The 16,670-nt window shown below is 42.8% G+C and overlaps 1 protein-coding gene across 2 annotated transcripts in view; it reads right to left on the reverse strand.

Moving 5' to 3' along the window:
* LHCGR (luteinizing hormone/choriogonadotropin receptor) overlaps positions 1-16,670 on the reverse strand; it is a 272,805-nt gene that overhangs the window by 40,415 nt on the left and 215,720 nt on the right. For both annotated transcript variants that reach the window (XM_077282451.1, XM_077282452.1), the window contains 4 exons: positions 15,876-15,953; positions 13,670-13,738; positions 10,272-10,346; positions 6,489-6,674 (listed from right to left, as the gene is read on the reverse strand). In XM_077282451.1, the coding sequence (XP_077138566.1) occupies positions 6,489-6,674; positions 10,272-10,346; positions 13,670-13,738; positions 15,876-15,953 (408 nt within the window). The remainder of the gene's footprint in view (positions 1-6,488; positions 6,675-10,271; positions 10,347-13,669; positions 13,739-15,875; positions 15,954-16,670) is intronic.

A 16,670-nucleotide genomic window follows, 5' to 3' on the forward strand; every position in this document is an offset into this window, starting at 1 on the left:
CAAGGAACTTATCTAGATGCATAGTGAGCACTTTAAACCCTCAGGTGCTTCACAAATTGATCTGTAAAAATGAAAAAGTACTTTTTTTTCACACAAAATTTCTTTTAGCCTCAATTTTTTCATTTTCACATGGGCAACAGGATAAAATGGATCCTAAAATTGGTTGGGCAATTTCTCCTGAGTACGCCAATACCTCATATGTGGGGGTAAACTACTGTTTGGGCACATGGTAAGGCTCGGAAGGGAAGGAGCGCCATTTGACTTTTTGAATGAAAAATTATCTCCATAGTTAGCGGACACCATGTCAGGTTTGGAGAGGCCCTGTGTGCCTAAACATTGGAGCTCCCCCACAAGTGACCCCATTTTGGAAACTAGACCCCCCAAGGAACTTATCTAGATGCATAGTGAGCACTTTAAACCCTCAGGTGCTTCACAAATTGATCCGTAAAAATGAAAAAGTACTTTTTTTTCACACAAAATTTCTTTTAGCCTCAATTTTTTCATTTTCACATGGGTAACAGGATAAAATGGATCCTAAAATTTGTTGGGCAATTTCTCCTGAGTACGCCGATACCTCATATGTGGGGGTAAACCATTGTTTGGGTGCACGGCAAGGCTCGGAAGGGAAGGCGCGCCATTTGACTTTTTGAATGGAAAATTAGCTCCAATCGTTAGTGGACACCATGTCGCGTTTGGAGAGCCCCTGTGTGCCTAAACATTGGAGCTCCCCTACAAGTGACCCCATTTTGGAAACTAGACCCCCCAAGAAACTAATCTAGATGCATAGTGAGCACTTAAAACCCCCAGGTGCTTCACAGAAGTTTATAACGCAGAGCCATGAAAATAAAAAAAAATTTTTTCTTTCCTCAAAAATGATTTTTAGCCCGGAGTTTTTTATTTTCCCAAGGATAATAGGAGAAATTGGACCCCAAATATTGTTGTCCAGTTTGTCCTGAGTACGATGATACCCCATATGTGGGGGTAAACCACTGTTTGGGCGCACGGCAGGGCTCGGAAGGGAAGGCACGCCATTTGGCTTTTTGAATGGAAAATTAGCTCCAATCATTAGCGGACACCATGTCGCGTTTGGAGAGCCCCTGTGTGCCTAAACATTGGAGCTCCTGCACAAGTGACCCCATTTTGGAAACTAGACCTCCCAAGGAACTAATATAGATGTGTGGTGAGCACTTTGAACCCCCAAGTGCTTCACAGAAGTTTATAACGCAGAGCCATGAAAATAAAAAATTATTTTTCTTTCCTCAAAAATGATTTTTTAACCCACAATTTTTTATTTTCCCAAGGGTAACAGGAGAAATTGGACCCCAAAAGTTGTTGTACAGTTTCTCCTGAGTACGCTGATACCCCATATGTGGGGGTAAACCACTGTTTGGGCACATGCCGGGGCTCGGAAGGGAAGTAGTGACGATTTGGAATGCAGACTTTGATGGAATGGTCTGCGGGAATCATGTTACGTTTGCAGAGCCCCTGATGTGCCTAAACAGTAGAAACCCCCCACAAGTGACCCCATTTTGGAAACTAGACTCCCCAAGGAACTTATCTAGATGTGTGGTGAGCACGTTCAACCCCCAAGTGCTTCACAGAAGTTTACAACGCAGAGCCGTGAAAATAAAAAAATCATTTTTCTTTCCTCAAAAAAGATGTTTTAGCAAGCAATTGTTTATTTTTACAAGGGTAACAGGAGAAATTGGACCCCAATATTTGTTGCCCAGTTTGCTGTGAGTCCGCTGATACCTCATATGTGGGGGTAAACCACTGTTTGGGCGCACGTCAGGGCTCGGAAGGGAAGTAGTGACATTTGAAATGCAGACTTTGATGGAATGGTCTGCGGGTGTCACGTTGCATTTGCAGAGCCCCTGATGTGCCTAAACAGTAGAACCCCCCCCTAAGTGACCCCATTTTGGAAACTAGACCCCCCAAAGAACTTATCTAGATGTGTGGTGAGCACGTTCAACCCCCAAGTGCTTCACAGAAGTTTACAACGCAGAGCCGTGAAAATTAAAAATCATTTTTCTGTCCTCCAAAAAAGATGTTTTAGCAAGCAATTTTTTTTTCACAAGGGTAGCAGGAGAAATTGGACCCCAATATTTGTTGCCCAGTTTGTTGTGAGTATGCTGGTACCCCATATGTGGGGGTAAACCACTGTTTGGGCGCACGTCAGGGCTTGGAAGGGAAGTAGTGACGTTTGAAATGCAGACTTTGATGGAATGGTCTGCGGGTGTCACGTTGCATTTGCAGAGCCCCTGATGTGCCTAAACAGTAGAAACACCCCACAAGTGACCCCATTTTGGAAACTAGACCCCAAAAGGATCTTATCTAGATGTGTGGTGAGCACTTTCAACCCCCAAGTGCTTCACATAAGTTTATAACGTAGAGCCATGAAAATAAAAAATAATTGTTCTTTCCTCAAAAATTATGTTTTAGCAAGTAATTTTTTATTTTTGCAAGGGTAACAGGAGAAATTGGACCCCAATAGTTGTTGCCCAGTTTGTCCTGAGTACGCTGGTATCCCATATGTGGGGGTAAACCACTGTTTGGGCGCACGTCGGGGCTTGGAAGGGAGGGCGCACCATTTGACTTTTTGAACGCAAGATTGGCTGGAATCAATGGTGGCGCCATGTTGCGTTTGGAGACCCCTGATGTGCCTAAACAGTGGAAACCCCTCAATTCTAACTTCAACACTGACCCCAACACACCCCTAACCCTAATCCCAACTGTAGCCATAACCCTAATCACAACCCTAACCCCAACACACCCCTAACCACAACTCTAACCCCAACACACCCGTAACCCTAAATCCAACCCTAACCCTAATCCTATCCCTAATCCCAACCCTACCCACAACTGTAACCCCAACACAACCCTAACCCTATCCTTAACCCTAACCACAAGCCTAATCTTAACCCTATTTCCAACCCTAGCCCTAATTCCAACCCTAAGGGTAACGTCTCACATAACGATTTACCAACGTTCACGACCAGCAATACGACCTGGCCGTGATCGTTGGAAAGTCGTTGTGTGGTCGCTGGGGAGCTGTCACACAGACCGCTCTCCAGCGACCAACGATGCCAAGGTCCCGGGTAACCAGGGTAAACATCGGGTTACTAAGCGCAGGGCCGCGCTTAGTAACCCGATGTTTACCGTGGTTACCAGCGTAAAAGTAAAAAAAACAAACCGTACATACTCACATTTCGGTGTCCTTCAGGTCCCTTGCCGTCTGCTTCCCGCTCTGACTGAGTGCCGCCGTACAGTGAGAGCAGAGCGCAGCGGTGACGTCACTGCTGTGCTGTGCTCTCACTTTCCGGCCGGCAGACAGTCAGAGCGGGAAGCAGACGGCAAGGGACCTGAAGGACACCGAAATGTGAGTATGTACGGTTTTATTTTTTTTACTTTTACGCTGGTAACCACGGTAAACATCGGGTTACTAAGCGCGGCCCTGCGCTTAGTAACCCGATGTTTACCCTGGTTACAAGCGAACGCATCGCTGGATCGCTGTCACAACGATCCAGCGATGACAGCGGGAGATCCAGCGACGAAAGAAAGTTCCAAACGATCTGCTACGACGTACGATTCTCAGCAGGGTCCCTGATCGCTGCTGCATGTCAGACACAGCGATATCGTATGGATATCCCTGGAACGTCACGGATCGTACCGTCGTAGCGATCAAAGTGCCACTGTGAGACGGTACCCTAACTCTAATTCCAACCCTAACCCTAAGGCTATGTGCCCACGTTGCGGATTCGTGTGAGATTTTTCCGCATGATTTTTGAAAAATCCGCAGGTAAAAGGCACTGCGTTTTACCTGCAGATTTACAGCAGATTTCCAGTGTTTTTTTGTGCGGATTTCACCTGCGGATTCCTATTGAGGAACAGGTGTAAAACGCTGCAGAATCCGCACAAAGAATTGACATGCTGCAGAAAATACAACGCAGCGTTTCTGCACGGAATTTTCCGCACCCTGGGCACAGCGGATTTGGTTTTCCATAGGGGTACATGGTACTGTAAACCTGATGGAAAACTGCAACGAATTCGCAGCGGCCAATCCGCTGCGGATCCGCAGCCAAATCCGCTGCGGATCCGCTGCGGATCCGCGGCCAATCCGCTGCGGATCCGCAGCCAAATCCGCACATGCCATAACCCTAACCCTACCCCTAACCCTAACCCTACCCGTAACCCTAACCCTACCCCTAGTTCTAACCCTAACCCTAGTTCTAACCCTAACCCTAGTGGAAAACGAAAAAAAAAAAAAAAAAATTTTTCTTTATTTTATTATTCTCCCTACCTATGGGGGTGATAAAGGGGGGGGGGGGTATTTATTATTTTTTTTATTTTGATCGCTGTGACAGAACCTACCATAGCGATCAAAATGTACTTGTAAGGAATCTGCCGGCTGGCAGATTCGGCGGGCGCACCGAGCATGCGCCCGCCATATTGGAAGATGGCGGCGCCCAGCGAGGAGACGTACGGGCACTGGGAGGATCGGTAAGTATGAAGGGGTGGTGGGGGGGTGGATCGGAGCACAGGGGGGGTGATCGGACCACAGGGGGGGTGAATTGAAACAAGGAGGGAGCGGACAGGAGGACGGGGGAGCCGGCAGGCGGACGGAGGGGACCGGACCCCATAACGGAGGACTGGGGGGGCGATCGGTGGGTGTGGGGGGGGGTCACTTAAGTATTTCCAGCCATGGCCGATGATATTGCAGCATCGGCCATGGCTGGATTGTAATATTTCACCATTTTTTTAGGTGAAATATTACAAATCGCTCTGATTGGCAGTTTCACTTTCAACAGCCAATCAGAGCGATCGTAGCCACGGGGGGGTGAAGCCACCCCCCCTGGGCTGAAGCACCACTCCCCCTGTCTCTGCAGATCGGGTAAAATGGGAGTTAACCCCTTCACCCGATCTGCAGGGACGCGATCATTCCATGACGCATACGCTGCGTCATAGGTTGGATTGGCACAGACTTTCATGACGCAGCGTATGCGTCAAAGGTCGGGAAGGGGTTACATAGTCAGTTGTCTTGTGCAGGAATAAACAATAAAAAACGTCATTCTCCGATAGCAAGCAGAGACTGCGAGAATTCTGCAGAATAGACACATAAGATATAATGGAAAATTGAACAACTTTTTAATAGACAATTAATATGTTTATTTGACGTTGGAAGGTGATGTGAAATAATAAGAGATTTTATGGCTGTTCAACAAATGTTTCCAGAATGAAGACATGTCAGACCGGTGCATAGTACAAGCTGAGATCTTCGCAGCTATTAAGTAGCAGAGATCTCCTTGGCTGGGAAGACTATTGTTGCTTTACAAGCTTATGCTTCAGTGAAGATGATGATTTTATAGGTTGGGCCATGAAGCTATCACAACCTCACAGGCGACTTTATCTTTGGAAAGATGACAAAATTCCGAACTCTGAAACGCAGTAATGGTGTGAGCCGAGTTTATACGGCACCTTGCGAGTGGATAATAAAGCCATTAATGTAGATTTTCTACAGCTCCTTTCTTTCGTGCTTGATAATGGAGAGCTCCTAATTTAGCCAAATTGATGAATTGCGTTTGGTACCTTGATAAAGTGTTCTGTTACAATACAGTCGTGACTCGTGAGGTGTGGAGAGGTGAGGCTGCCGTTGGCACTGTAGGGCATCATAATCCACATTGCTGAAAAATAGTAAGTGAACACTGGCGCATCACTGTATAATGCCAAGTCAACTAAAGGGGTTGACCAGTCTCATAAGAAAAGTCTGCCGTTACTCAATATTTCTCATGTGGGTGGGCACATCTGTGTGACTTGCATGATTGAATATGTAAATTGCATGCAAGAGGTCATGTGAATGCTCCACCACATGGAAGGTAGATTGTACACGGTACCAACTTGGCAACCTCCTGTCCTGTAGAGTGACTGTAGACTTTTCTTCTGAGATTGGACAACACCGCTGACAGCAGGTGGGAGTGAGTCGGAGGGTTAGTCGCTCACCTGTATGTGTTGTTCGAGGCACCACTCTGTGGAAGAATAGTGTAAGTGCTAAACGTGGCAGCTCAGCCGCTGAGCTCACACCATTGATTCGAATGACATGATTTGTTCAAAAATTGATTTGTTTGTTTTTATTTCCCTCCATAGTATTGATAACATCCTTCTTCAGCCCCTTTATAAAGTTTGGCCAAACCCGATGGACCCGAACATCAATGGGTCTACCCACCCCTTGTCCTGAGCTTAAATCCACCGAGTGCAACATCTGCAAGGAGTTTGTATGTTCTCCCCGTGTTTGCGTGGGTTTCCTACGGGTTCTCCGGTTTCCTCCCACATTCCAAAGACATACTGATAGAGAATTTAGATTGTGAGCCCCAATGGGGACAGTGATGTCTGTACAGCGCTGCTGAATAGGATGGCCCTATATAAGTGAGGATTATGGTAAAGAAACTTTCATGCAAAAGATTATATTTTAGGATACATAATGTAGCACTTACTCTTTTTGTCTCATATTTACAAAAGCACAGCAGTGACTGGGATACGTTAGCTGGGCTTTCACCAACTTGGTGAGTTTCTCCAGAGCTGGTAATTTCTTCAGGTAATAGGATCTTTCTGCCACTAGGACTTGGATGTATTCCAGACCATGAACAGGGAGATGCTCTAATGCTGTAGCCGTTATGTCTCTAGAAAACAAAAATATGTCTCCATCTCATTTCCTTCATGTGAGCCATTTCTATATAATTTCTGCACAGGATTTATAATTTTGTTTTGATGACCAAATCCCTTATATTATTCCTCTTGGAAATGTACAAATGCATTTACAAGTTGATGGTACTATTTTCATTAGTTATATCGAAGTATCTCTGCAATATCTCACACTGATCGATCCATAACTGTGTAGTCACAATCACAGCTTTTTTCACAAAGGGTTTAGTAACAACCAGTTCTACATTTCCAGGAGGCATAACAGAGGAACAAGACAAAGCAGAGGTTAATGATTCAATTCATTTTTTTGTTTGCTTTATATCATGGAAAATAGAAATATTTCTTAAAAATGACATGTTAGTAGAGCGGCCCGTTCTCTATAGCTGTGCAATTACATTACTATAACATATAATTGTATTATCTTGTTAAAGGGGTTGTCCATTTGCTCTGCTATTGGTGACCCATCCATTAGATAGGTCACCAATATTAAATTGGTGGGGGTCCAACATTTGACACCCCTACCCATCAGCCTTTTTAATTTTAACAGGAGCTAAGTTATAGTTCTAAGTAATGACCAATAAATGGTGTGAAGGAGCTAAGCCTCTCTGTACACTATTTCCAACCTGCTTCTGTTAATAGATTATTAGTGGGGGTACCCAGTGTAAGACCCCCACCAATCTGACATTGATGACCTATTCAAAGGATATGGACAGCATGGTGGCTCAGTGGCTAGCACTGTTGCTTTGCAGCATTGGGGTCTTGGCTTCAAATCTCACCAAAGACAACATCTGCTTTGGAGTTTGGAGGTTCTCCCCATATTTGTGTGGGTTTCCTCCAGGTTCTCCAGTTTCATCCCAAATGTAAGGAGATGAAAATATTGTCAATGTTCCCGTTTGAAGAAACCAGTGTTATTGTAATGTGAATTGTGATGTATAAGGTGAATTGTGTTAATGATGTTAATATTGTGAATTGCTGACAGCAGAGATAGCAGGAGTTAATGGTTGGGACTAGCCCAGAGTGGGAAGGGTGAAGCTAAAGGAAAAGTAACAGTTTCTTGTTATAACAGGAGATGGGGCCCAGAGTGCATAGGAGAAGGACCTAATATCTATGCCTACCAAATTATTTTAACATTTTATCTAAGTGGGTCTACACTCCTGCTAGACATAAAAAACGCATTTCCCGATCAATGTGATTTATGCTGGAGGAATTGTGGGCAAAAAGGTAATCTTCTTCACATATTCTGGGAATGTCCCAAACTTTTTATACTTAGGAAAGATTTGTATTTTATTGAATAAAATAAATGAGTCTCCCGTCAAAATTTCTCCCCAATTGGCTCTCCTTTATCTGGAAGCTGATGACCTCCCTCAAAAAATTTGACAATTTTCTTTGCATATTTTTTCTGTCATAAAAACTTGTATTGCATCAAAGTGGAAATCGATGGCTATCCCCTCTATTTTTGATATAATTGATATTATGTTCTCTCATAACTCCTTTGAAATGTCCTTAGCTTTAACTAGTAACTCTCTACCTGCATATAATTCCAAATGGTCCTCTTGGAACGTAATTTTTTCTCCAAGCAAGAAAAGCCTCTTTATTAGATGTCTTATTACTTTGCCAGAATATTTTTAATCTATACTTTATGTTATGTTGCTTTTGCACTTGATATATTTTTGTGGTGCAACTATGTTAATATGATCTTCATTTCCCTTCAATTTCCTTCTCTCCTCTTCTTCTCTAACCCCTTTCCTCTTTTCCTTTGTATGGATTCCTTCCTTTCCCTTCATTACTTTCCTAACCCATTATCCCCTATATTGTAAAAATCCCCTACTAAAAATAATTTTGAAAGGAAAAAGACCTAAGGTCCAATGTGAGCAGAGCAGGGCTGTATTCTTGGGTGTCTCTAAAGTGAGAGGAGACTGAGAGAAAGAGATAGCGTGATCCGGAGCAAAGATGAGGAAAGGTGACTGAGATACAGAGTGATTCTCTGGAGAAGGATCCTATGAGAGGATGCCTAGCACTAAGGCCTAGAGTTTATAACTCCAGAAGTTAACAGGCCTAGACAGAACTTAGTAAGCGAGACGAACAAAGTGCCCCGGGCAGGAGTTCCAGATCAACAGCATTAGAGAAGATAATTATCTGCCATCCTGGCATCATAGCTAAGGGGAAAAAAGATGCAAAACTGCAGGTTGAGTAAAGAATTCTTGTTAAGCTGAACTGTTGAGTTGAGATGGGTTGTGGTGAAGTAGTGAGAAATAGTGAATACAGAGGACAAGTAAAGAGGAAGGAATCAAAACTGTGTGGAACATTGCTCCTTGTTGTGAAGAAAACGTTTGTGAAGTTGTGTTCCCCCTATCTCCTGTATAGTTCCCATTCAGTAAAAAGTTTATTTTGGAATGGTGGTCTCTCTCATTGAACTATCCAACACCCGATCCTTGCAAATCATCATCATCATCGGTTACATGGTGCCTGCACAGGGGGTCCACACACCCAGCCAGGACCCCCACCCTCATGTAACGTGTCGGGGCATAAGAGATGAGTACCTCACCTACAGTTACCACTCCCTGCCACTTTACACACACTCCAAAGTCATATTGACGGTGAGACTAGATCGTAGGGACAGTGAAGGTGATGTCTATAGAATTAATGATGCTATATAACTGAGTAAAATAAATGAATAAAATATAGATCAGCTCATCAGTATGATGCCAGTGGACAACCCTGTTAGCTGAAGAATCTAGATACTCCTAGTGAGCAGAGGGTATCTGAAATCACCAGTAGTTCAGCACTTAATCTGACAAGTTTGTCAAAGCTCAATAGCAAAAGGGCCACTTGGGATGTGTGCTTACATTCACTCCCTGTCCCAAAATAATAGTTTGTCACTGTGATTTTATAGGCAATCACTCCAAAGTGCCAGCCACTAGGTACCTTTTTTCTGTGTAACTATCTGCCACTGCCTGTTGTCAAGTGTAATCCATCACTTGCAGCAGAGAGACAGAGATGGATTACAGGAAGTAATGGCAGGGCTTTGTCTCTCTATAGGAAGTGAGGGTGGATTTATCTCCTAGCGTCTGCGCTGAAAAACCAATCCAATGTGCTCATCTAAAATGCTATCCTCTGCCTATTGTCAAGTGCAATCCATCTCTAGCAGCAGAGACACCAAGAGGGATTACAGGAAGTGAGAGTGAGGTTTAGCTCCAATAACTACAGTGCTGGCAGAATGATGACGAAGAGCAACAGGACCATACTGTTCTTTACAGGTTTTGTGTTAAAGGAAAGGTATGAGTTAAGAAAATATAACCAGAAATTTCCTTCTAAATGAAATAATTTTCAATAAACTTCTATGGATTACAATTGTTATTGCTACCTTTACAGTATAAAATGAATAGAAAAACTCCAATTAATTGATGCTCATTAGGCTCATACATTACTAAATTACTGACTAGAAACTAATAAACTGTACTGTGCTCGGCTGAATTGATTTCGCTTTCTTAGAGTGTATTAATTGAAGAAATGATTTCTTTTAGAATTATTAATAAATGTCTGAAATGAAGAAATTAAATGACTATTGTACTTACAAAAGATTTGGTCCAGTGGCTCCCTTTAAGGCATCATTATGGAAACGTTGTAGATTTTTGTTGTCATTAAGGAACCTGCGTGCAACAGATATTAATTACACTACATTTCTCCATAGAAATTCAATTTTAATAGTCATGAGATCCTGCATACTAATATTGTGCCTAGAGTGAAGTGACTTCGCCTGTGTTACTTGATTTATCAAAATCTACTGCACATGGCATTCTTGAAATTGGACATATGGCTAATAAAGGGTCACTTTAAAATCTGAAAGGGAATCTGTCAGTAGTTTTTGCCACTGTAGAGAGCATCACAATGCAGAGACAGAGACCCTGATTGCAGCGATATGTCACTTACTGGGCTGCTTGCTGTAGTATTGAGAAAATAGCATGTTTTATCAGCAAGAGATTATCACTAGAAGACTAGTAAGGCTATGTTCACACGGTGCGGTTTTTGCTGCGGATCCGCAGCGGATTTGCACTGCGGATCCGCAGCAGTTTTCCATGTAGGTTACAGTACAATGTAACCCAATGGAAAACAGGACCCGCTGTGCCGACGATCCTTTTTTCCACAGGCAAATCCGCAGCGGTTTTGCCTGCAGAAAAAAGAAGTACCATGTCAATTCTTTCTGCGGATTCCGCAGCGGGTTTCCAGCAGCCCCAATAGGAAACTGCATTTGGAAACCCGCAGTGGAATCCGCAGAAGAAAAAGGATCAAAAACCGCAGCTAAAATCAGCGCTGAATTTAGCTGCGGTTTTTCAAAACAGGACCTGAAAAAAAAAGGATGAAAAAAAGGAACGTGTGAACGTAGCCTAAACCTTCTGCTAGGTAGTCCAACCACACCCCCATCACTGATTGGCAGCTTACTGCCTTTGTACAGTGTACACAGATAGCTGCCAATCAGTGATGTGGGCGGGTTATACAGAACTCAGTATTCAGATCTGCAGCAGATAAAACTGTGATTTTATCAAAACTTAAACAAGAACCCTGTAATTGAGACATCACTGGAATCAGGATCTCTGACCCTACATCATGATGCTCTCAAATGGGCAGCCAAAATAGCCATTTTTCATTTTTGTGCTTTTATTTTTTTACTTCCTATATTCCAACTTCCAACTCCTGTTTTTTTTTTTTTTGCTGCATAAGAGTTTATTTTTTGCAGGATAAGTAGTAGTTTTCAATGGTCCATGATTTAAGGACAATAAATTAAGTTGTAGTGATCCCTGATCTTGCCATTCACTTTACCATACAATATACTATACTGTAAAGCAGGAAAAAAATTCAAACAAGGGTGAAATGGTGAAAAAAACCCTTTACTGGTGCCATTGTTTTGTGAGTATCATATTTATGGTGTTCAATGTTTGGTAAAAATGACCTTGATTCTACAAATGAGTTTGATTATGGCAATACCATACGTAACGTCATTGTGCCGTCCTTGGGAATGACAGCATCTGTGAAAGATGTTGGCCGAGGGCGCAGATAGCAGAGAAGAGTTACCTGTCAATCACTGACAGGAGGCCGGAGCTGAGAGGTGAAAGAGGGAGAGGAACCAGAGAGCTGTAAGTGATGGCCAAGCCCTTCACCCACCAGCATAGGAATGTGCAGATGGACAACGGACACAGACTTATAATATAAAGGTATGGGCGTAATCAGCATTACAGGTACTTTATTGTGTGGATGTTACTTTGGGGTCTAAGAAACGACTGATTGGTTCTCTTTAAAGGGAACCTGTCACCCCCAAAATGGAAGGTGAGCTAAGCCCACCAGCATCAGGGACTTATCTACAGCATTCTGGAATGCTGTAGATAAGCCCCCGATGTATCCTGAAAGATAAGAAAAAGAGGTTAGATTATACTCACCCAGGGGCGGTCCCGATGCGGTGGGCGTCACGGTGCGGGGCCTCTCATCTTCTTACGATCACATCCTCTTCTTGTCTTCATTCCGCAGCTCCGGAGCAGGCATACTTTGTCTGTCCTGTTGAGGGCAGAGCAAAGTACTGCAGTGCGCAGGTGCTGGGAAAGGTCAGAGAGGCCCAGAGCCTGCGCACTGCAGTACTTTGCTCGGCCCTCAACATGCGCTGGAGCCGCAGCGTGAAGACAAGAAGAGGATGTCATCTGATGAAGATAAGAGGCGCCGGATCGGACCGCGACGCCCATCGGACCGGACCACAGCGGGGACCGCCCCTGGCTGAGTATAATCTAACCTCTTTCTCATCTTTCAGGATACATCGGGGGCTTATCTACAGCATTCCAGAATGCCGTAGATAAGCCCCTGATGCCGGTGGGCTTAGCTCACCTTCCATTTTGGGGGTGACAGGTTCCTTTTAAGGCAAAGCCAGGATTGAGTCCAATACAACATAGTTGTGCAAATCTCTGAATTATTTGCTTTCTTTATGTTTCACTCCCGGTTTTGTCTTTCTAAGATATATGTTATAGAGTTAAATCCACATGAGCCTTGGGTATGTGCCCACAGTGGGCTCGATTCATCAAAGCTTCACGCCAGTATTCGGTTGCACAATTACGGCACAACTGGCAGCTTCACTAATATGACTTTTCACGCGATTTACGCCCAGTTTTGACGAGAATTGGGGCTGAACGGAGGAGGCGACCGCCACTTGTCAAATTCATGACAAACGGCAATCTGACTCCAACAGGGGCTTGAGTAGGGTTTTTGATGAGGCGCATACGTCGGTGTACACCACTCGCCCGATCCTCCTGATTTATCAAGAGGGGTATGCCTAGTCATGAATCAGGAGCGTCTGACTCCAACCCATCTCCTCATCAAGCCCGCCTGACAAATCGTCCGGAAAGTACATAAAATAATCATTTGCTTTTTTTATGTAAAATCGCTATTCATATGTTCAGTCCTTGGAGTGTCTTTTAACCATTTCAAATTTCCAAAAACGTCAAGGGGCTAAAAGAAGTGAGTGGGGGCCATTTTTCAGGTATCTTCTAGTCTAAAGCCACTCTATACTTAATAATATAAGTCAATGTGAAGGCCCAAAAGATACCCGGGCATTTTTTTAAGAATTTAGCCATCTTTTTTGACTGAAAAAAACACTAGCAGTTTCTTCTTTGTTGAAATAAAAAAACATCTGGAAAACACTGGAAAAACACAAAGAAAAAACCAAAAACAAAACACTGGTGGTCAACAAGATGTTCAGGTAACAACCATAAAGGTGCTAAAACAGACACCTCAGGAAAAAAAGGCAGTGTTTTCTGAAAGATCTTCCGTTCGAAAAATTCGGCAGGATTGCTTGAATGAAAAAGACGTTGTGTGCACATATCCTTGGTCTCAATGGTCTAGTAAATAACAACATTAGTAAATGAGATCAGAGAGTAGCGCACACAGGGTTAACGCTCCATGCACGGTCTCTACAGAGTAGAATAATTATACCTACAATTGATCCAGCTTTGTGCCGTTGAACGCACAGTTTTGTATTTCTTCAAATCCATTTCTGAAAAGTTTCCTAAAGCGTGAAAAATGCAAGGGTCACATTAACACTGACAGGACTCGCTAAGCAGTAAATGGCTTTGTAAACTCTTTTTCTTTTTTTTTTTACCCCAGTTTCTAATACTCGCCGTGCAGAAGTTCAGTTTAGAGAAAAAAAAATACCTTTGGCTATTTTCCCTATACTGTGTCATTATTTAACCCCTTCAAATCTAGGTGATTTTCCATTTAACAGATTCCCCCCCCCTCTTCCAAAAGTACAAAAGTTATAACTTTTTTATTTTCCCATCTTCGTCGCCATATGAGGTCTTGTTTTTTTTAACGGTACAAATTGTCACTTTTAATGACACTATTCATTTACAGTATAAAGGTAATGAAAAACGGGAAAAAGATTCCAAGTGAGGTGAAATGGCGAAACCCTCCCCTCAGCTATTTCACCACTATTTTTGGGTTATGATTTAACATTTTTTGTTAAAATAGTCATACAGAAAACTTTGACATTTTATTTTCTCATTTTTTGTCTGTGGGCAATCCGTGTTTATACATCGGCAGTTGTTACAAATTTAATGAGACCAAATTTAAAGGGATTGTCCACTACTAGGACAACCCCTTCTTAAACTAAATGTTAAGAATAAATGTTACGATAAAATAATAAAGCCTATACTCCCCTCCCGTGCTGGTGCCAATCCCGTGGTGTCGGCACTCGCGGTCCCGGGGCTTTGATGAGGTGTTGTGACACGTGATGCCGGCACCCAATCAGCAGAGCTGGCGTCACTGTCTCCTTCTTCGGACAAACTGAATATGAAGAGAAAGCCAGTGATCAGCTGCAGCCTGGACTTCATCTTCATGTTCAGTTTCTCCAAAGGTGGAGTCAGTGATGAATGGCTGCATTCAAAATTTACTGTGCTAAGGCAAGGAAATGTGCAATACATGAAATGTGAATGGCATAATGGCTTGGGAAATTTATGAAAAAACACATGAGATTCTTAGCACAAGATTTGGCCAAAAGTTGTGAGCCCATCCACCAAACGTCAAGGTAATCTCAAAACGGATGGGTACCTGAGCTGACTGCCTAGTGTGAACACTTACCTATGGCTAATAATATGGTAAAGCCTGCTTTTATAGGAAGCTCAGAACCAACTGTGTCTGGATGTAATTAAAATCACAGCATGGTGAAGGGCAGGGCATTCAAGTCAGAAAAAATAGTACACAGTAAAAGCAGGCTTTACCATGTTATTAGCCATAGGTAAATGTTCACACTAGGCGGTCAGCTCAGGTACCCATCCGTTTTGAGATTACCTTGACGTTTGGTGGATGGGCTCACAACTTTTGGCCAAATCTTGTGCTAAGAATCTCATGTGTTTTTTCATAAATTTCCCAAGCCATTATGCTATTCACATTTCATGTATTGCACATTTCCTTGCCTTAGCACAGTAAATTTTGAGTGCAGCCATTATCTATTTGCTATATTACTTTTCTGGTTATGCACCAGTTCAGACTATATTGCTGTTCAGTCAGTTTTCTTATATTTACTGTGGAGTCAGTGATGCCAGCGCTGATTGGGTGCCAGGCATCCTGTGTCATTCCACAGCCCCGGGACCGCGAGTGCTGACACTGCTGGAACGAACCGGTACAGGAGGTGAGTATAAGCTTTATTATTTTATCGGGGCCGAACATTTCGTTTAAGAAGGTGTTGTCTTATTAGTGGACAACCCCTTTTAAAAAAAGACTAATTTAAAAGACCAAATTCAGTTTCTTATGTTAACCCCTTCACCCTTTCGCGTTTCCATTTTTTTGTTTTCGTTTTTTTTGCTCCTCTTCTTTCAAGAGCCATCACTTTTTTTTATTTTTATGTCCAAATAGACGTTTGAGGGCTTGTCTTTTGCGGGCATAGTTGTGCTTTTAAATTACATCATTCATTTTATTATGTAATGCACTGGAAAGTGGGAAAAATATTTCAAGTGCGTTGAAATTGCAAAAAAAAGTGCAATTTCCCAAATTTTTTTTATTTTAATAGGAATCCCCCTCTCAGGATACTCTTTGTTCACGCCTCTCATGTTTGTGGTTTGGCCAATGACTGTATAATTAGAGGCAATTCCCCAATATTTCCATCCAGTTACCAAACCATATAAAACATGAAGATTTGTGTTACTTACAGAGTCAAGGACTCGTTGTTCAATTCTTGGAAAGCATTCGCTGGTATTGCAGTAATATGCAGATTGTCATAGATTTCCCTGGGAGAAGAGAAACATGTGAAAGTGGAAAAGTGACTTCAGTAAATGCAGTAAATAATGGAAAGTGGCAAAAAGGGAGATTATAAAAGTCATCCTAGTTTTTTTCCCTAAAAGAATATTGTTCTTGTTATCCAAAGGCTGTGTTTGGTATTGCACGAGATCCAATATTTTTGAGAATGGGACCAGACACAACCCAAGAGCGCTACTGTTTATAGGAAAACTAATTTTTCTGCCCCCAAATCCCATAAATGTGTATGATTGGCCATATAGGCTGAGTAGGTCCAGCATGGGATACAGTGCCACCAGTCTTTTGCATTTCTGTAGTCACTTCATTATAGCAATTAGCAGGGGTAGGATGACAAATATGGACCGCCTCCAACACACTGATGTAATATTATTGTGATATACTGCTAAGATCTATGCTGACATGGAAGCATCGATGGCTAGAGAGAGTTTTAATGGAGCGATGGTCTCTGGTCTGAGTCAGATCTGATTTCCTACCGCAGCGAGCATTGATCGACAAATGAAGAAGACAACTGGCACTCCTTTACAGAAGGCAATGCAAACTGTATGGAAATTAAAGGACAATGGGATTGTTGGCCCCCATACAGTTTTCTTGTTCCTCGGCAGCACATCTTGTTTACACCTGGAGATGTGCTGCAGATGATTTTTAGGCAGCATGAATGATGTGATCTTTGGCCATGTTTACAAGGGTGA

This window comes from Ranitomeya variabilis, chromosome 2 (assembly GCF_051348905.1).
Source record: "Ranitomeya variabilis isolate aRanVar5 chromosome 2, aRanVar5.hap1, whole genome shotgun sequence".
NCBI lineage: Eukaryota > Metazoa > Chordata > Amphibia > Anura > Dendrobatidae > Ranitomeya > Ranitomeya variabilis.